Source organism: Gallinula chloropus (genome assembly GCF_964237585.1).
Source record: "Gallinula chloropus genome assembly, chromosome: 29".
NCBI classification, from domain to species: domain Eukaryota; kingdom Metazoa; phylum Chordata; class Aves; order Gruiformes; family Rallidae; genus Gallinula; species Gallinula chloropus.
The window spans coordinates 4,853,185-4,874,246 of NC_140114.1; the positions used below are offsets into that span (position 1 = coordinate 4,853,185).

The 21,062-nt window shown below is 51.0% G+C and overlaps 1 protein-coding gene across 1 annotated transcript; it reads right to left on the minus strand.

Moving 5' to 3' along the window:
- Window positions 1–11,159: 11,159 nt before the first annotated feature.
- On the minus strand, window positions 11,160–12,086 carry LOC311202184 (olfactory receptor 14A16-like; the record flags this gene model as incomplete). Its single annotated transcript, XM_084276722.1, has 1 exon — window positions 11,160–12,086. One exon carries the CDS (start codon window positions 12,084–12,086, stop codon window positions 11,160–11,162), a length of 927 nt encoding a protein of 308 aa, XP_084132848.1.
- Between the last annotated feature and the right edge of the window lie 8,976 nt (window positions 12,087–21,062).

Sequence of the window (21,062 nt, forward strand, 5' to 3'; positions counted from 1 at the left end):
GGGGGTGTGGAGGTGGTGGTCACAGGCTATGGTGATGATGATGAGGCCATTTCCAAGAAAAGCAGCCAGGTAGATGCCCAGGAAGAGGAAGTGCAGGAGCTGCAGCTCCCCAGTGTCTGCGAAGGGCAGGAGGAGGAACTGGCTGATGGAGCTGCTGCTGTTGGACATCTGCTGCTGGACATCTGCTGCAGTCAAGTGTGGAGACCTGTCCAAGGTGGAAAAGGTAGTGAGAAGTTAGGGAACTCTTCCTTGAGGAAAACCTCTTGTCTCTCTGAAATCAGGAGGACTTTTGGAAGGTCCCTTTTGGGAGGTCTGCTTTGTGCTGGCTTGAGTGTGCCACTGCTGGGAGGAGGGTCAGCTGTGGGCTCTGGAGAACTCAGTCCTGCCTGGCAGCAGTCAGTAAATAGAAGGATGTCCTGATCTCAGACTAAATCCCCTGTGTATAGGAAGGAGCTGAGGAGTGTTTCTCCTGTCAGAACTCCCTGACATTGCTGCTGCAGTGCCAGTGAAACCTTCCCCTGAGTGCAGAGTGGGGAGAGCTGCTTTGTCCATCAGTCCTGCTCTCAGCTGCCCTGTGCTGGACGCTCTGTGATCACACCCTGCAGATCCCTGTAGAAGAAACTGGACCCCACAGAGAGCTGAGGAATCCAGTCTCGCAGGGCAGAGCTCCAAAGCCCTCCTGCGGTCTCATCCCACCCAAGGAGGATCTCACCTCCCCACTCCCAGCCAGGGACACACAGGGCTCAGTGCAGCTGCTCACACACAGATGATGAATGGCATTGCCACGGCCTCTGTGCTGAGATGTCTCCTGCATGGGGCTCCTCTCTGGGGCACAAGAGTCCCTGGGAGAGCGGTCCGATTGTGGGAGGCAGCCTGCAGCCCAACAGGAGACCCCAGCAAGTCCTCAGTGTTACAGATGGGGGTCCTGATATGAGGGTCAGCTCAGTGTAAGCCCTAAGGATGGATGTTCCCAGAGCCCCAGGTAATGGTGGGACAAAGGGAGCAAGGTCATGAGGGGAAACAGCAGGAAATGTTCCAGCCGAGGCTGGAAGGACAGGGACAGACAGAGAGGCACACGTGTTTCTCCTCAATGGGCATCAGGCTAACAAGGAGAAGACTCATCTTGAAGCCCTGAATCTCTGGCTGCAGAGTCTGTTCTTGGTGGCAGAAACCTGGTGGTTGCTGTGGGAAAGTGTCTGCAGTGTGAGGGATGTCAGGGAGGTCTCAAATCCCCCCTGCCAGGGCATTTCTGGGAGCAGTTCCTTCTCCCTGCCTGACAATGTCTCTGCTGCCTGGAGCTGTCCATTCATCTGTTTTTCTTTTCCCATCTCACCTCCTGCTCTGTGCTCACAGAACTCATCCAACCTGCACTGTGCTCAGCTATGCTCTGCAGACCCCTCCTGGCATCAGGGCACTGCCCCAGGGAACCTCTGTGTGTGCAGGGCTCAGCCCAGGCTCCAACATCTTCATGAGAATCAAGTTTTCACTGCATATTCTCAAGGGGAGAAATAAGTTCTCATCTACCACACTCAGCACAGCCCACAGGAGAGGAAAAGTCAAAGCAAAGACTCTCCTTTGGAGAAATATTCTCTTTGGCATTTCTCAAGGATCAGCTCTGGCTGGGAGCAAAGCTGACCCAGGCAGCACTTTCTTACAGCAGAAGGACCTTAAGTTGCCCTTCCCTGGGTCACTGCTTCAACCCAGAGGTGCTGTCTATATCCCTGTGCAAAGCCCAGCAGGCAGGCTGAGTGCTGACCCTGGCAGCAGCAGAGTCCCTGCCCCAGCACACAGACCCCGGGTCACAAGGACCCTGCTCACAAGGACAGCCCTGGGCAGCCCTCAGCCATGCCCAGGAGAAGACAGCTGTCCTGCCCTGTCCCTCTGATGGGGCAGAAGGGCATCCTTTCCATGCAGCACGTTCTGGTCCTATAGAGAATCCATCTTCCTGACACACCCCACACACTGTCCCATGTCCCAGCTTTAGGAGATCCCTCCAGGAACAGAACCTGCATTGCCCTGCACCCACAGACATATCAGGCTGTGGATTTTTCTCCTCCAGAGAGCTCTCAGCATCCATCAGCTGTCTCAGCCATACAGGTCTCCCCTTGGTGCCTACAGGCAGTGTCCCCAGCCCTGTGTGCTTGGCAGAGGAGCTGCTCCTGGGCAGAGCTGTCTCTCTGCAGTGCTGCCGGGTTGCCATGAGCTCCCTCCATCCCAGGAGCCTGGCCCAGCTCAGCAGGAGAACACCAGTTCTTCTAGGCTCCCTCCTGGTGCCTCAGGCCCCATGGGGATATTTCTTTGATCTCATCTCTGATGTTCCCTCCATCAGCTGGGGAGAAATCCTTCTGTCCAGCAGAGTCCTTTCTCCTGATCAAACCAGAGCTGGGCAGGAGAATCACATATCCTTGTCTCCCCATGAGAAAGGACCCCCAGGCCTTGGACAAGCAGGGAGGGATCTCTTTCCCCTTATGAAAGGAAGAGTTTTAGATGAGCATTTGGGCATTTCTTGGTGTTTCACAGGGACAAAATCAGGAAAAACAAATCTACAAAGCTCTGTACTTGGGGGAATAGGAAACAACCAACTAGAAATGATCCTAGATGACAGACCTTCTGTTGCAAGGACAAACTGACACCTGAAGAGCTCCCATCAGAGCCCCATACAAACAGCAGGCAATGCACCTCCCAAAAAAACCCCTTTCCCATATCTAATAGAACAGGGAGAGGCAGTCCTTGGGTCTGCAATGAGAACATTTTGCTCAGGGAAGAGTGCCCCAAGTTCTCACTGCCTTGTTCTCCTTGCACAGGGCTTCATGCAAAGAGGCAGAGAATGTGCCATGGCAGCTTCATTCCCCACTTCCTCCTCCTGCCCTTGGCAGACACACGGGAGCTGCAGTGGGTTTCTCCACGCCGTGGTGCTCACAACCAAGACATGTTCCCTCCCCCTCTGCAAGGGCAATGCTGGTGACCAGTTCTGCTGTGAAATCCCCCAGATCCTCAGCCCTGCATGCTCAGATGCCTACCCCAGGGAGATTGGTCTTCTATTCAGTACCTGTTCAGATTTGTGGTGTTTTGAGGGATACCCAGGGAGGTTTCAGGCCAGGAACGTCTCTTGGCCTGCGCACCTTTTGTTTGGAGCTATTGTTGGGCATTCAGCAGTTTCCCAGATGGACTTTGGTAGAGCCCGAAAATGACATCAGTCCCCGTGGTTATTGGGGGTTCTAGTGGGCTGCCTGGTTAAATTTCAGGTCAGGAACAGCTTTCAATCTTTGCACCCTTTTTTGGGGAGATATGGCTGGACAATGAGTATGTGGTAGATCCGGAACATGACGTCAGGCGCAGTTAGGACCGTTCCCTTGGAATAGACAGTCCTGACCTCCAGGGTTACCAGGGCTGCGTGTGGGCTCCCTGGGGAGGTTTCAGGCCAGGAACATCATTCAGGCTTCATAGATTTTTTAGGGAACCATTGATGTATGTTTAGAATTTCTGAAGGGGGACACTAGTAGAGTCACCAAATGACATCAGGGAAACTTCAGACCGTTGTCTTGGCTGGGAAAGCCCTGAGCCCCAAGGTTACTGGGGCTGCTCATGGGCTACCTAGGAGGGTTTCTGACTAGGAAACGTTCTCAGCCCTTGCAAATTTCTTTTTGTGACCTCCATTAAAGGTGGTAGATTCTCCCTGTACCTCCTTTTCTTAATAATTCTATACATACATTAATAACAATGTGACTAATATGAATACTAGTTCTATGAATATTAAGTAGTATTAATAATATTAATATTAAATGTTATTGATAATTAACAATACTTATATAAATATATTAATGACAAAAGGAGGGACAGGGAGAATCTCCCAACCTTTTTCAACCCAGGAGGAACCCCTGTGACAGAGTGTGAAGAAAAGGCTGAGGTACTTAATACATGTTTCCCTCAGTCCTTAGCAGTAAGATCAGTTGTCTCCTCCTGATACCCAGACCCCTGAGTGGAAAAATGGAGATGTGAAAGCAACCAATGTCCCCATAATCCTGAGGGAATTGGTTACTGACCTGCTCAGCCACCTTGATCTGCACAAGTCCATGGGTCCAGATGGGATACACCCGAGGGCACTGAGGGAGCTGGCAGAAGTGCTCCCCAAGCCACTTCCCCTTATTTACCAGCTGTGCTGGCTGACCAGGGTGGTTCCACCTGACTGGAAGCTGGCACATGTGACACCCATCTACAAGAAGGGCCAGAGGGAGGACCCAGGGAACTACAGGCCTGTCAGCCTGACCTCAGTGCTGGGGAAGGGGATGGAACTAATCATCCCGAGTACCATCATGCAGCACATGCAGGACACTCAGGCGATCAGGCCCAGTCAGCATGGGTTTAGGAAAGGCAGAGTGTGCTTCACCAACATGACCTCCTTCTATGACAAGGTGACCTGCTTAGTGGATGAGGGGAAGGCTCTGGATGTCATCTACCTGGACTTCAGTAAAGCCTTCATCACTGTCTCCCACAGCATCCTGCTGGAGAGACTACCTGCTCATGGATTAGATGGGATACTCTGTGCTGGGTTAGAAACTGGCTGAAGGCCGGGCCCAAACAGTTGTGAATGGAGTTAAATCCAGCTGGCAGCAGGTCACAAGTGGTGTTCCCCAGGGCTCAGCACTGGGGCCAGTTTCTTTAACAACTTTATTAATGATCTGGATGAGGGGATCAATTGGACCCCCAGTAAAATTGCAGATGACACCGAAGTGTGTGAGTGTTGATCTGCTGGAAGGCAGAAAGGTTCTACAGAGTGACCTGGACAGGCTGAAAAAATGTCCTCCATGGGAAATCCCTTTGAAACCTTCATCACTAAGGACCCAACTAAACTCTGAGTAGTTACAGTCTTGAGTTCTTTAATGAAAATGAGTTAAAGAGCCATGCTTGTAAGGGCTTTCTGGATGTTAATGAACCCCACGGTGTCTTTTCTTCTGAGCCCAGAGACCTCAGGTACCAAGAGGAGAGTGATGAAACCTCTCCAGAAGTTCAAGTCAGGAGTAATGCCCAAAGTACCTTGAAGCACTAACAGGCCCTACTGGGAGCCATTCCTGACAAAGCCTCCCCATGGGCTCGTTAGAGCAGAGAACTGGAGGCCATGAGGATAAACCCAGGCAAAGCACAGGCAGCTCTGATGCTGAGGACACCCTGGCTTGGTCTGATGAAGCAGCAATGCCAAGTGCTGACCCCCAGCCCCTGGGCAGGGAGATCCTGACCCCCGCCTGTGTCTCAGGGCTCTTCCTTGGATGTGGGGTGGTAACACAAGGGGACGGACAGGGGTGTGACACATGGTGGCCTCCCCTGGGGCAGGTGCAAGGAGGCAACGATGCTCCATGGCTGTGAGAACAATGTGTCTTCCCTGAGGCCTCTATGGCAGAGACATCAGCAATAGCCAAGGGGGCAAAGACCTCGTTTCTATCAGGCCCTTTCAGCCTGGCTGGCACCTTGGCCATCTGCACCACAGCCCATCCCACACTGCCCCACACCTGTGCCAGTTTCCTTGTAGGCTGCAGGCACCCAACACTCTTCTCCACCTTGTTCCCACCCCATGATGTCCCTGCCTGTTCTGCTGTGTCTCCCTTCTCACCAGCTGTTCCCACAAACACAAAACCACCACCTCATCCACACTTGCTCCCAGTGACTTCTTGCAGCACAGCACTACCCTGAGAGTGACATTTCTTTGTCCTGATGTCCACTCTGACTTTCAGAGATGCCGTTTCATGTGGTGCACCAGAATTCAAGGTGGACAATAAGTGTTATTGTCTGTGCAGCCACACTCCTCCCAGTGCAGCCCAGTGTGCTCGTGGCCAGAGCCCTGTTCAGCACCTCTGGCTGCTATGGCATCCCCTGCAATGCCCAAATTCTTCTCCTTGTGGCTGGTTCTCCACCCATCAAGTCTGAGCTGCCTTGTTGTGCTGGAACCTCTTGTCCTGGTATCAGCCCAGTCGACGAGAGCCGAGCACCACACAGACGCTCCCTCTCTAAGAGGGGGTATGTGTAGGGGGGGATTGGGGAAGGGGGGAAGGGAGGGAGAAGGAAACCAAAGAAACCCTAAATCTCACAGTCTGGGATAAGGAAGGTTTACTGGGACTGCAGAGAGAGAAACAGGAACAACAGTAGGACTTTGTACACACAACAGGTGATGCACAATGCAGTTTCTCTCTGAACCCCACAGCTCTGGCCGCACAGCTCACAGCCATCCTGAAAACACATGTGTCCTGGAGCTGAGTTCAACTGCCCCCACCAGATTCCTTTTATGCTGATCATGGTGTAACCTGAATGGAATATGCTTCTTGGGCAGTTTGGGTCACTTGTCCTTGCTGTGTCCTCTCCCAACTCCCTGGGTGCCCCCCACCTTCTCAACAGCAGTGGAGTATGAACAGAAAAGTCTTTGATTGCTTGGACACAACTAAAGCCTCCCTGCTACTAGCACTGCTCTCATCCTAACACCCAAACATGGCACCACATGGGCTGCTAGAAAGAAAATCAACTGTATTCCTGCCAAAACCAGGCCACCTTTGTAGACAACAAGGGCAACACAATGGTGGGCTCACTCTCACTCCTGTAGTCATACAGTATGGATACTCCCCTTGGTCAGTTATGGTCAGCTGGGCCTTTCCTGTCCCCTTCCAGGCACTTGTGCACTCCCAGTTGACTCATTTCTGGAGCAGAATTAGAAAAAAGGCCTCGATGCTGTGCAAGCACTGCTCAGCAGGGAACAAAAGTTTATTCAGACTTTTGCTTACAAATACAAACCACTGAACTATGGGGCCGCCAACATGAAAATTAAATGTCAGGAGGAGGAGATCTCTTCTGGTTGGAAATCTTCTTGATGTTCCTGTTCCTCAAATCCCAGAGTTTCTCAAGGTCTGTTTGAAAGAAAGCTCCCTTTTGTTAGCAGTTCATGTGTGCTTGCAGATGGCTCTCCGACTTCTGGTGCCTCTAACAAAATGGAAGCAGTAAAAAGGTTAGAAATAAGACATAAACTCTATTAAAGAAGGTTAGGAATAAGAAATAAAGCCAATAGATCCTTTCTAAATGACATTGCAGTGGGCCACTGGAAGAAGCCTCATGTTCTCACAGCCTGCTCCCACTAATCTGGGAAAAGATCCGCAGTTGTAGCTGCCTGAGGGCTAAAACAGGAGGGCTCAACCACTCTAGAAGTCTTCTGGAGGACAGTGATGATATTAATAGAATCTCACAGTCATGGACTACCAGGTAGGAAGGGAACTCAAGGATCATTTGGTCCAACCATTTCTGGCAAGTGCTCAGTCTCCAGAAAAGCACCACACAGACCAGCTGGCCCTGCACCCTATCCCACTGAATCTTATAAACCTCTGATGTTGGGGAATCCATCACTTCCCATGGGAGATTATGCCAATGGATGCTTGTTCTCAGGGTAAAAGATTTTCCCTGTGTCCCATGGGAATGTCTCCAGGAGGAACTTGCACTTGTTATTCCTCAGCTATTTCATGTGACTTCTAAAACCAGGAGTCTCTCCCTTCTTTGTAGACAGCCTTTCAGGACTGGGACCTGTGGATGAGGTCTCCTTCTTTTTGAAGGCTGAACAAAACCATCTCCCTCAGCCTTTCCTCAGATGGCAGGCTGCCCAGGCCTTGGGTCATCTTTCTGGCTCCTCTCTGGACCTTCTCCAGATTGGCCAGGAACTTTTTTTAGAGCAGTGACCAAAACTACACCCAGTATCCCAGGCGTGGCCTGACAAGTGCTGAGTAGAGTGGGACAGCGACTTCTTTATCTCTGCTGGTCATACCCATGCTGATGCACCTCGTTTGCCTCAGCATTTCTCTGTTTATTGCTAGTGAGCTGCTGATTCATAAGAAGCCCCAGGTCCCTTTCCACAGAGCTCTTCTCCAGCCAGATGGATCCCAGTCGGTGCTGTGCTCCTGGATTATACTTTCCCAGCTCCTAGAGCCTACACTTCACCTTACCAATTCATCCAGCTATTCCATGTCTTCCCACCGGGTGGCAGCCCCTTCCCAAGTGTGTAATTTCCCCACTGATTCAGTATAACCCACAAACTTCATCAGGGTTACCTTCATTTGCATCAAACTTCAGGAAGCTTCTTCCAGCTCCCCAGTGCACGACAGCAGGGCTGGATTGTGGTTGCCTCACGACTCTTTTGTAGGTTTGGAGTTGTTCTTGGTATTACTACTTGTGGGGAGAAGTTTACTGAGATTTAACAAGGGGAAGTGTAGGGTCTTGCATCCGGAGAAGAACAAGCCCAGGTACCAGTATAGGTTGGGGACTGGCCTGTTGAGGAGCAGCCGAGGTGAGAGGGACATGGGGGCAGCATGACCATGAGCCAACAAGGTGCCCTCCCAGCTACAAGGGCCAATGGCATCCTGGGGTGCCATTACAAGGGACCAGCAAGTGTGTGATTTGTAGGTCAAGAGAGGTCCTTTACCCCCTCTCCCATGCCCTGGTGAGACTGTACCTGGAATGTTGTGTCCAGTTCTGGGCCCCTCAGTTCAAGGACAGGGAACTCCTTGAAAGAGTCCAGCACAGGGCCAGCAAGAGGGTTAAGGGAGTGGGACACCTTCCTTATGAGGAAAGGCTGAGGGAGCTGGGCCTCTTTAGCTTGGAGAAGAGGAGACAGAGGGGTGACCTTATTCATATTTATAATCATGCAAAGGGTGAGAGTCAGGAGGACAGAGCCAGGCTCTTCTCAGTGATGGCCAGCGATAGGACAAGGGGCAACAGGCACAAGCTGGAGCAGGGGAAGTTCCATGTGAATGTGAGGAGAAACTTTCTCACTGTGAGGGTGATGGAGCACTGGGACAGATGGTCCTAGAGACATTCCAACCTGCCTGGATTTGTTCCTGTGTGATTTAATCTAGGTGATCCTGCTCTTGCAGGGGAGGTTGGACTAGGTGATCTTTTGAGGTCCCTTCCAACTCCTAATGTTCTGTCATTCTATGGTTCTGTGATTCTTACCCAAGGAAACGATCCCAAAAGCTCCTGACACCATTTCCAGGCTCTACCAGCGTCCACCTTAGAAACTGCTCAATGTCCTGGTACAGCTCCAAAGCAAAAGCTTTGAGTGCTGACAGATGTTCCTGGCCTGAAACCTCCCCAGGAGGCCACTAGCGGCTGCAGTAACCTTTGTGCTCAGGGCTTTCCTTGCCTAGGGAATGGTCCTAACTATGCCTGATGTCCATATTTAAAACTGATAAAGGTCCAGCAATAGCTCCTAAAGAAGAGGTTTGAGGGTAGAAAGATGTTCCTGTCCTGAAACCCCCCAGGTAGCCCACTAGCACCCCCAGGAACCTTGGGACTCAAGACTGTCCTTACAAAGATAAGTCCTTGTCCTGGTTTGGGTAGGGATAGAGTTAACTTCATTTGTAGCAGCGGATGGAATGCTGTGTTTGGGTGTTAAAATGAAAGCAGTGCTGATAACACCCTGATGGTTTTAGTTGCTGTCAGACAGTCAAGGACTTTCTCAGCTCTTTGTATTTCTCTATTCATGAGAAAGGAGGGGCGAAGCCAGGACAGGTGACCCAAACTGGCCAAAGAGAGTATTCCAGGCCAATTACGTCCTGCCCAGGATATCGGGGGCTGATGGGAGGAAGAACAGGGGCGGCTCCAGGACGCGCGGTTCTTGGGGGACGGTCGGGTTCCGGGACGGCTCTGGGTGGCACAGCCTGAGCTGTGGGTTCGGTGAGAAACTGCATTGGGTATCAACAGCTTCATATATTTTTGCTCTAAAGTCCTGTTAGAATTGTTATATTTTATCTTTCTCTTATCTTAGTAAACTGTCCTTATCCCAACCCACGGGCCTCTTAGTTTCTTGGTTTTGGGGTTGTTATTTGCCCCTTCCTTTCCCCTTCCCTTGCCTCTCACCCCACCTCTTCCCCTGCTTTCTTCCTTTCAGGAGCAGGCAGCTGCGTGTATCTCGGCTCTCAGCCGGGGTGAAACCACAACAGTCCTAAGAGTGCCTGTTGTAATTTTCAGGCTCTACCAGCGTCCAACTTCCAAACTGCTAAACGTTCAGCAACATCTCCCAAACAAAAATTGAGAGAGCTGAAAAAAGTTCCTTGAAATGAAACCTCCCCAGGTAGCCAACTAGCTACCCCAGTAACCTTGGAGATCAGGGATTTGCTTGCTAGGAGAACAGTCCTAACAGTGCCTGATGTCATTTTCAGACTCTGCCAGCATCCACATTTGACTCAGCTCAACATCCAGCAATAGCACCCAAACAAGAATTGTGAGGGCCTAGTAATCTTCCTGGCCTGAAACCTCCCCAGGTAGCCCACTAGCAGACCCAGTAGCCTTGGGGCTCATGTCTTTCGAAGACAACACAATGGTCCTAATAGTTCCTGACATCATTTCCTAACATTAACAGCATCCAGATTCAAAACTGCTAAACCTCCAGCAGTAAATATCCCCCCTGCCCTCCCTGTACTGAAAAATTAGAGGGCTGAAAGATGTTCCTGCCCTCAAACCCCAGTAGGTAGCCCGACAGAGTCGCCAGTAACCTTGAGACTCAGGTCTGTCCTTACCAAGGTAATGGTCTTAACATTGTCTATTGTGATTTGATGAACAGAAACATTTCCATCAGAACAGATCTTCTCCTGACATTATTTTGGCTGGGGTGGAATTAATTTTCATGTTGGCGGTTCTGTGGTTTGGAACTGTAAGTAAAAATGTCTAGGTTTTGATTGACTTTTCTCTCTATTCACGCCCACTTCTCCCCTCGAGCATAAACAAACTCTGAGAGTCCCTTAAAGTAAAAAACTCAAGACTTCTACAACTAATTGGATTATTGTTAGGTGCTTAGTGATGAAGATGTCAAAAGAATTTGCCATGGAGGACCTTCTTTCCAGTCACAGGTATTTTCTGTCTTGGCTCAGTTGATACAAGAAGTGACAGCAGCATTCTGTGATGGGTATCTGTGTGATAAGGAGATCTGGACAGGGAGGAAAAGCAGTGTCTTGAGATCCAACCCTGTATGGAGAACCTTGCTCTTCCCCAAGCCCAGCAGTTCCCTCACTGGCGTCAGATGTTATTATAGCTCAGTCAAACTGAGAGTAAAAAAATCCCCAAACACTAATAAACCCACTAGATACAGACTGATCCTAACATGAGTTACCATGGCCAGCAATGTGCAGAAGATGAGCAGCTTAGAAACGCCCAGTCCTGAATTTCCACAGGGCATCCTTGAGCTCCTGGTTCCTCATGCTGTAGATGAGGGGGTTCACTGCTGGTGGAAACACTGAGTAAAGAAACGTCGCTACCATGTCCAGAAATAGGGAGGAGATGGAGGGGGGCTTCAGGTGGGCAAACACGACAGTGCTGACAAAGAGGGAGACCACGGCCAGGTGAGGGAGGCAGGTGGAAAAGGCTTTGTGCCATCCCTGCTCTGAGGGGATCCTCAGCACAGCCCTGAAGATCTGCGCATAAGACACCACAATGAACACAAAACACAGAAAGGCTAAACAGACACTGACCACAATGACTGCAATCTCCCTGAGGTAGGCATCTGAGCAGGAGAGCTTGAGGATCTGGGGGATTTCACAGAAGAACTGGTCAAGGGCATTGCCATGGCAGAGGGGGAGTGAAAATGTATTGGCTGTGTGCAGCACAGAAAGGAGAAACCCACTGCCCCAGGTAGCTGCTGCCATGTGGACACAAGCTCTGCTGCCCAGGAGGGTCCCGTAGTGCAGGGGGTGGCAGATGGCAACGTAGCGGTCATAGGCCATGACAGTGAGAAGAAAGAGCTCTGTTGAGATCAAACATACAAAGAAAAAGAGTTGAGCCAGACATCCTGTGTAGGAAATGGCCCTGGTGTTCCACAAGGAATTGGCCATGGCTTTGGGAACAGTGGTGGAGATGTAGGCAAGGTCAATAACAGAGAGGTTGAGGAGGAAGAAGTACATGGGGGTGTGGAGGTGGTGGTCACAGGCTATGGTGATGATGATGAGGCCATTGCCCAGGAGCGCAGCCAGGTAGATGCCCAGGAAGAGGCAGAAGTGCAGGAGCTGCAGCTCCCGTGTGTCTGCAAAGGGCAGGAGGAGGAACTGGCTGATGAAGCTGCTGCTGTTGGACATCTGCTGCCATCAAGTGTGGAGACCTGTCAAATGATAAAAAGGTAGTGAGAAGTTAGGGAACAATTCTTTGAGGGAAACAGTTTCCAATTCACATTAACTCCCTGTATTCAGAAAGACTTTTGTCAGGTCCCTTTTTGGAGGTCTGATTTGTGCTGGCTTGAGTGTGCCACTGCTGGGAGGAGGGTTGGCTGTGGGCTCATGAGAACTCAATCCTGCCTGGCAGCAGTCAGTAAATAAAGGATGGCCTGATCTCAGACTAAATCCCCTGTGGATAGGAAGGAGATGAGGAGTGTTTCTCCTGTCAGAACTCCCTGACATTGCTGCTGCAGTGCCAGTGAAACCTTCCCCTGAGTGCAGAGTGGGGAGAGCTGCTCTGTCCACCAGCCCTGCTCTCAGCTGCCCTGTGCTGGATGCTCTGTGATGACACCCTGCTGTTCCCTGTAGAAGAAACTGGACCCCACAGAGAGCTGAGGAATCCAGTCTCGCAGGGCAGAGCTCCAAAGCCCTCCTGCGGTCTCATCCTGCCCAAGGAGGATCTCAGCTCCCCGCTCCCAGCCAGGGACACACAGGGCTCAGTGCAGCTGCCCACACACAGGTGATGAGTGGCATTGCCACGGCCTCTGTGCCGAGATGTCTCCTGCATGGGGCTCCTCTCTGGGGCACAAGAGTCCCTGGGAGAGCGGTGCCATTGTGGGAGGCAGCTGCAGCCCAGCAGGAGCTGCCTGGACAACCTCAGTCCTACAGATGGGGGTCCTGAAGTGAGGGTCAGCACAGTGCCAGCCCCACCAATGGACGTGCTCAGAGCCCCAGGTAATGGTGGGACAAAGGCAGCAAGGACAGGAGGGGATACAGCAGGAAATGCTGCAGCAAAAGCTTTAGGGTCAGGAACAGACAGACAGGCACTCAGGGGTTTCTCCTAACTGCTGGTTTGGCTGCCAAGGAGAAGACTCAGCTTGAAACCCTGTAACTCTGGGTGCAGAGTCTGTGCTGGGTGGCAGAAACCAGGGGGTGGGTGTCGGGAAGTGTCAGGGAGGTCCAAAATCCCCACTGCCAGGGCATTTCTGAGAGCAGCTCCTACTCCCTCCCTGACAGTGTCTCTGCTGCCTGGTACTCTCCCTGCAGATCCTTCTTTTTACCCATCTCACCTCCTGCTCTGTGCTCACAGACCTCATCCCACCTGCCATGCGCTCAGCTCTGCTCTGCAGACCACTCCTGGCATCAGGGCACTGCCCCAGGGAACCTCTGTGTGTGCAGGGCTCAGCCCAGGCTCCAACATCTTCATGAGAATCAAGTTTTCACTGCATATTCTCAAGGGGAGAAATAAGTTCTCATCTACCACACTCTGCACAGCCCACAGGAGAGGAAAAGTCAAAGCAAAGACTCTGCCTTTGGAGTAATATTCTCTTTGGCGTTTCTCAAGGATCAGCTCTGGCTGGGAGCAAAGCTGACCCATGCAGCACTTTCTTACAGCAGAGGGACCTTAAGTTGCCCTTCCCTGGGTCACTGCTTCAACCCAGAGGTGCTGACTATATCCCTGTGGAAAGCCCAGCAGGCAGGCTGAGTGCTGACCTTGGCAGCAGCAGAGTCCCTGCCCCAGCACACAGACCCTGGGGCGCAGGGACCCTGCTGGTAAGGAGAGCCCTGGGCACCCCTCAGCCATGCCCAGGAGAAGACAGCTGTCCTGCCCTGTCCCTCTGATGGGGCACAAGGGCATCCCTTCCAGGCAGCACTTTCTTGTCCTATAATCTATCTTCCTGACAGACCCCACACACTGTCCCATATCCCAGGTTTAAGAGATCCCACCAGGAACAGAACCTGCATTGCTCTGCACCCACAGACATACCACGGACATACTCACAGGTAGAGTGCTGAGGATATTTCTCCTCCAGTGAGCTCTCAGCATCTGTGAGCTCTCTCAACCTCTCAGGTCTCCCCTTGATGCCTACAGGCAGTGTCCCCAGCCCTGTGCGCTTGTCAGAGGAGCTACTCTGTGCAGAGCTGTCCCTCATCATTGCTGTAATGTTTCATGAGCTCCCACTGTCCCAGGAGTCCAGCCCAGCTACAGGCAGAGGAGCAGGTGAAGGTGTCACGTACTCCTCGGCTCCTCTGAGGTATTCCTGAAGCTCCAGGGAACCAACTTGGAAAGACACTGAAGTCCTCCCTGCCATCTGCTCTCTAGGCTGGGGAGAAATCCTTCTGTCCAGCAGAGTCCTTTCTCCTGATCAAACACGAGCTGGTCAGAAGAATCACTTTTTCTTGTCTCCACATGAGGCAGGACCCCCAGACAGGGACAGGAAGGGGCCTCTTTCCCCTTGGGGAGAGTAAGGAGTATGACAAGTGACTAGAGGCACCTCATCCTTGCTTTGCAATGAAACTGGTCATCAAAAACAATTTGATATCTGTTGGTCTAATACGAATCTTATGGGAGTTGAGATATTGAGGGAATCCAACCCTTTCTTTTGTGGCAGAACCTGGTTGCAATAACCAACCAGGAAGTTACCATTCAGTGTAACTACAGCAATCGGGTAGGAGCACGGATTTGCAATTTTTGGAACAATAATTAATATCAAATAATCGAATTAAGCATCCTTTGGGTTTAAAAAAACATGATTTATTTTGAAAGTCCCTGTAGTTCCGATTTAAGACTCAAAGTGTAAGGCCCATTGGGCTTTAAATGTCATTACTGGATTGGTGGCCAACATGCTTATCGAAAATGAACAAATAATTGGAGCAGAACATGTTACGTGGGTTATATACACCCTTTCTGGTTTTGGGTTGGTTTTTTGTGTCCAGACCAGTGTGGAAACAGTTTGGGAATTAAGGTCTATAACGACCTCAGTCGATATCGAGGGTCCCTTGATGTTTCTATAGCAGGTGTGAGTAGCCAGTCTTGGGGAAAAGACAGGTGGACCCTCCAATGTGTCGTACAACATTTTGGACCTGCAACCTAGAATCCTAAGGAATGGATTAGGGCTGCTCGAGACCCAGTCTATAATCTAAATCGCATTATTCATCTACAAGCCATCGTAGGAATTATTACTAATGACACAGCTCATGCCCTCCTTCTATTGGACAATCAGGGGGCACAAATGTGAAGAGCAATATTAACACATCACATGGTTCTCAATTACCTGCCAGCCAAAGGAGGAGGCATTGGTGGTCACAAATGATTCTAATTGTGGTTTGAAAATAGATGACAATAGCAAGGTTGTTAAACAAACCACAGCCAGAATACAGAAGTTAGCCCATGTCCCCGTTCAAACATGGGAAGGCTGGGACATTGATATGTTGTCCTGGCTCCCCGTTGGGCCATGGGTTAAGGGAATCCAATTTTATTTGACATGTGGATTCACCACATTGTTGTTTTTACCACGTATTATTCCATGTTTTATACAATTGATTCAACATGTCGTAGCCAATAGGCAATTTGTAACTCCTGCTTCACCTGAGGGCGTTAAAGAAATGCCCAACGACACTGTCAGCAGTATGGATCATATTAAAGAGGGTGTTTTTACTTGCCTTTGCTTAAATCTAGAACAGAAGTTTTGAGACTCCGACAAAACATGTACCTTAGACTAAGGGGGTGTGGAAATCCATTTTCCTACTGTGTATGCCGACCCCAACCAGAATAGATCAGGGCAGCAGACCACATGAACCACAAAGGCCACAATCACTCTGCTTTGTATCACCCAAACCACACAGGTACCAGAATGCATAGATGTTCTGAATTGATAATAATAGAATCACACACTGGTCTGGGCTGGAAGGGACCCCAAGGATCATACAGTTCAAACCCCCCTGCCACAGGCAGGGCCACCAACCTCCAGGCCTGGAGCTACACAAGGCTGCCCAGGGCCCCATCCAGCCTGGCCTTGAACACCTCCAGGGATCAGGCATCCACCACCTCTCCGTGCAGCCTGTTCCAGCAGGAAGAGATTTACATTTTAAGAAGTAAAAATGCAATAGTTAATTGGATGTTGTTAGCTATTGTGACCATGCTGTCTCTTTTCCTTCTTCCTCTCTTTACCTCCTATCATTCATGCCACCGTGGCATAACATGAACCAAACAGCCATGTGGAGCCATAGGGTGGTCTAGGGGACTGTGTCAAACAATGAAGAGACTGTGTCAGGTGTTTGTCTCAACACTGCTGGAACATTACACCACCAGCTATCACTGCTGTCAGCAGTAGAGCAACGGTCAGACTGCAAGACCAGATGCATCCTGCCTTCCTATGGACCTGAATGCAGAGCTGATGAAATTTAACCCAACCACTGTGCATGTGCCCAGACCCGGGGTCTGGAAGAGACAGGGGCCAGAGACCCCTGAAGACCACCTAAAACCTCCCAGTGATGGTATTGGGCAGACACACCACCACTGAGTGGGGGTGCATCTAAACAAAGTAGCTCTTGGAATATGCTAATTGATTCCTGGAAGGAGTGAATACAACACAATAAAAGAACAGAGGTGACTGACATGGAGGGAACGTTGCCCCACCAGACCTGAAGACATTGGCCTGACAGGACACTGCAGCTCCATGGTGGTAGATATCACATTTCTTTCCCCCCGCTTCTCTTGCACACTTGTTGTTGGCCAAATAAAGTGACTTGACCCTTGACTCGGTTTTGAGTCTTAATTCTGGTCCTGAAAATTGTGAAGACCTGGTCATGACAAAACTCCTAGTTGGGAATTACTCAGGAGTTAAGCCCAGGTGCCCCCAGCCACCCAGAGCAACCTGAGGTCTTTTGGAACACAATGGTGTGTAACCTCTGCCAGATTAGTCTGGTTTTGGATCCTGACAACTACTTGGGGAGGTTTCGGACCAGAAACATCTTTCAGCCCTCACACCTTTTCTTTGGGAGCTATTGCTGGACGTGTTGCATTTTGGAATGTGGATGCCTGTAGAGCCTGAAAATGACATCTAGCATTATTAGGACCATTCCCTTGACTAGGAATGACCTTAGCCCCAAGGATACCAGGGTTGCTTGTGGACTACCTGGGGAGGTTTCTGACCAAGAAACTTGCTCAGCCCTCGAACCTTTTGTTTGCGACCTACAATAAAGGAGGGATATTCTCCCTGGCCCTACTTATGTTATTAACTCTATAATAACACATAGCAAATTAATTAAATCTACAATTACTTAATTGTGACAGAGGATGAAGAAAAGACTGAGGCCTTTTTTCCTCAGTCTTTAGTAGTAATACCATTTGTCTACTGATACCCAGACCCCTAAGTGAAAAGATGGGGAGAGAAAGTGGATGGAATCCCCCAGGACAACCTGGACGACTGGCACACTGTCATGGATGGCTATGTGCTTCTTAGGAAAGACAGGCTAGGGAGGCGAGGTGGAGGAGTTGCTCTTTATGTGAGAGAGCAGCTGGAATGTATTGAGCTCCACCTGGCTGTTGCCTCTCTAGGCGTGGCGACCTGGTTCAGGAACGGCACGGCGGCCACACTCTGGCCGCTCGGGCCATCAGCTCACAGACACCACCGTGGGGGACGGCAAATGGCGTTTATTAGTGAGTGGCACAGTGTTCTATAGCCGAGGTTTACGATGTCATTTCCGCCCGCTTACATCACCGGCTGCCTACTACTGGTTACCTGAGGAGAGGGGGGGGGTCCTTCCTTTCCGTACAGCCCGACATCTTCCGACCGCCAGGCCCTGACTACCAACACCTGGGGAAGGATGAACCATCCGTCGAGTGCTTGTGAGTTAAAATCAAGGGGCAAACTGGCACGGGTGACATTGTTGTGAGAGTGTCTACAGGCCACCTGATCAAGAGGAGCAGGTTGATAGCGCATTCTATAAGCAGTTAGAAGTAGCCTCAAGATCCCAGGCACTGATCCTTATGGGGGAATCCAACTATCAACTATCCTATCAACAATTTATGCACTATGTTGAAGACAATTTCCTGCTACAGATGGTGCAGGTGCCTTCAAGGGGAGGGTGGGTGCTTGACCTTGTTTTCACTAACAAGGACAGGCTCATTAGGGAAGTGAAGGTCGGGGGCAGCTTAGGACAAAGCGACCATGAAATGCTTGAGTTCAAGATCCTGGGTGGAAGAAGCAAGCCAGAATGTAGGATAGCTACCCTGAATTTTGGAAGAGCTAACTTTGATCTCCTCCGCTACTTAATAGGGGCTATCCCGTGGGAGAGTCCAGAGAAGGGCTACGAAGATGATGAAGGGCCTGGAGCATCTCCGCTATGAGGAAAGGCTGAGTAAGTTGGGATTGTTCAGCCTTGAGAATAGTAAGGGGGAATCTAATTAAAGTTTATAATTATCTTAAGCAGGGGATGCAGGAGGAATCAGCCAGCCCCTTTTCAGTGCTCTGTGGGGATAGGACAAAGGGCAATGGCTGCAAGTTGGAGCACAGGAAGTTCAGCACCAACATGGGGAAGAACTTTTTCCCAGTGAGGGTGAGGGAGCCCTGGGACAGGCTGCCCAGGGAGGTGGTGGAGTCTCCTTCACTGGAGATATTCAAGACCCGTCTGGACGCCTATCTGAGTGATATGTCCTAGGGAGCTGATTTGGCAGGGGGGTTGGACCCGATGGTCTCTCGAGGTCCCTTCCAACCCCTACAATTCTATGATTCTATGATTCTGTCCCTTGTAGTTCAGGGGCTGGAGCAAAACAAAACAATGATACTTTACATGAACATTTACAAGATGAATATGTGTGAGGATCACAAGGACACATGAAGCAAAAGTTAACAAAATTAAAAATGCATCATAAATTGGTACCATCAAATTAATACATTCCCTTCTTTGTTGTGATTTTGGAAATGCAAAACTGATCAGCTTTGGAATATGCAATGCAGGCAGTGCACAGTTTTCCCACCCCGTCACCCATTGCTCAGCAAATTAAGCTTTAGGTGGGTCCCCAGGCCTGGTCAAAACTGGCTGGAGTCATCGTTTTTGTCATGCACCATCATCATGGCAGAACTACTGGGGTCACTGGATTCCTTTTCTAGTACTTTCTGTGGGGAGGTGGGAAGGGAAAACTGCACATGTGCATCTCCAAAAGCACACAGTCAGGTGAACCAGCACTGGAGCAGCAGAAACTGGCTGGCGTTGGTGAGGATGAGACCCCAAATCCCTCCTTGGTATTTAAATACAACGTGCCAGTTATTCCTTTCAGGGGCTTTTTCCTTCCCTCCCTCCCTTCCCTTCCGTATATCCCTCCCATTTCTGGAGCTCTGGATGCCTCGATGTGTCGTCGCCTCCGCGTAACATCTTTTCTCCATGATTCTGAAGAGCAGCAGCTGAACCGGTGTAAGAGCTGCTGACCAAAGGGAAACTGAGGCAGGGAGCGGGAAGATTTCGGAGTTGTCTTTTATCCTGCCCCCCAGTTCAGGCACAGCGGGACTCGATTCTGAGTGCAGCCTCATCCCCAAGTCGCGCTCTCAAGCAGGATTTTGGTGCTGCTGGTGCTTCTGGTGCTGCTGGTGCTGGTGCTGCTGCTGGTGCTGCTGGTGCTGCTCGTGCTGCTGCTGCTGGTGCTGCTGGTGCTGCTCGTGCTGCTGCTGCTGGTGCTGCAGCTGGTTCTGCTGGTGCTACTGCTGCTGGTGCTGGTGCTGCTGGTGCTGTTGCATCTGCTGCTGGTGCCGCTGGTTCTGGTGCTGCTGCTGGTTCTGGTGCTGTTGCTGGTGCTGCTGGTGCTGCTGCTGGTACTGCTGGTGCTGCTGCTGCTGGTGTCTCTGGCACCCCTGGGAGCTGCCTGTGCCGTGCCAGGGAAGAGGGGGGATACGAGGAGGCTGCTGGGGCGCTGAGGGACGCCCCTCCGGCTGGGCCGAGGTCTGCGCTGTGACGCTGTTTCCGTTGGGAAGCCAAAATCCCCATCGCTGCCAGTTCGTGAGCCAACGGTGCTGCTCCTTCAGCTGCTGTTTATCATTTCTAGAGAGAGGGGACGGGGGCAGCTTTACCCCAATCGCTCCCCAGCCCCAGTTCTTGTTCCATGACCACGTAACAGCTGGAGGATCCCTCTCCACACGGGAGGCTGAGAGTTCACCAAAAACCCCTGGCATTTTTACCAACCACTTCCTTTCCTGTCACCCCCTCTCAGCCAGAGCTTTGCCCGAGTCCCTTCTTCTCATCCTGTCAGTAAGAACCTGAGGGGGATATCACCTACCAGGATTTAATACCTCAGGGAACAGTCCTAACAGTGCCCTATGTCATTTCCCAGCTCTACCTTCCTTCACATTCAAACATGCCAAACGTCCAGATGCAGCTCCCAAAACAAAAGAGGGAGGACAGAGAGACATACCTGGCCTGAAACCTCCCCAGGGTGCCCACAAGCAGCCCCTCTGGCGCTGCGGCTCAGGGCTTTCATAGCCAAGAGAAATGCTTTATAAATGCATTTGGGAACCATCAAAGGTATTTGGTTTCCTGATCATCTCCAGCCAAGGGAACATAAATTTTGGGAACTACAAGAAGTCTCCCAACGAGAAGATCAGCTGGGGAATCTCCTGTAGGTTGCTTTGGAGTATTTTCATGTCCCACAAACCAAACTTTGTTCAGCAGCAGCGCTGACATCTCATCAGGGCAGATTCCCTCCCTGCACTGTCTCTTCTGCTCCTGCCCACAGGCAGGGAAAGAGCCCAAGGGGCACGGTGAGAGCCCTGGACGTGCCTGAGTGAGACCCAGGTATGTGGTTCTGCTGCTCTCATGGATCTGTGCCCCCCCCTGCAAGGGATGAGGGGAGTCCTTGCGGGGAGGGAATTTGTGGCTGCTCTGCAACATGCTCTCCTCTGGTCAAAAGTGGGTTTTTATGTCCTACTTTCTCCCAGCGATGGGTGACCCAGCCTTGACCCTATGTGCAAGTTTGACTCAGTCGATGACAAAATGGGTTTCTCAGCAGTGCTGGAGAAGGTACCGGGGCTTCCCCAGCACCCCCAGCTGTGCGTGGCACCTGGGGACAACTGGCCCTGTCTGTGCCTGGGCGTACTGGGGTATAGGAGCCAGCAGCATCTGTGGGTG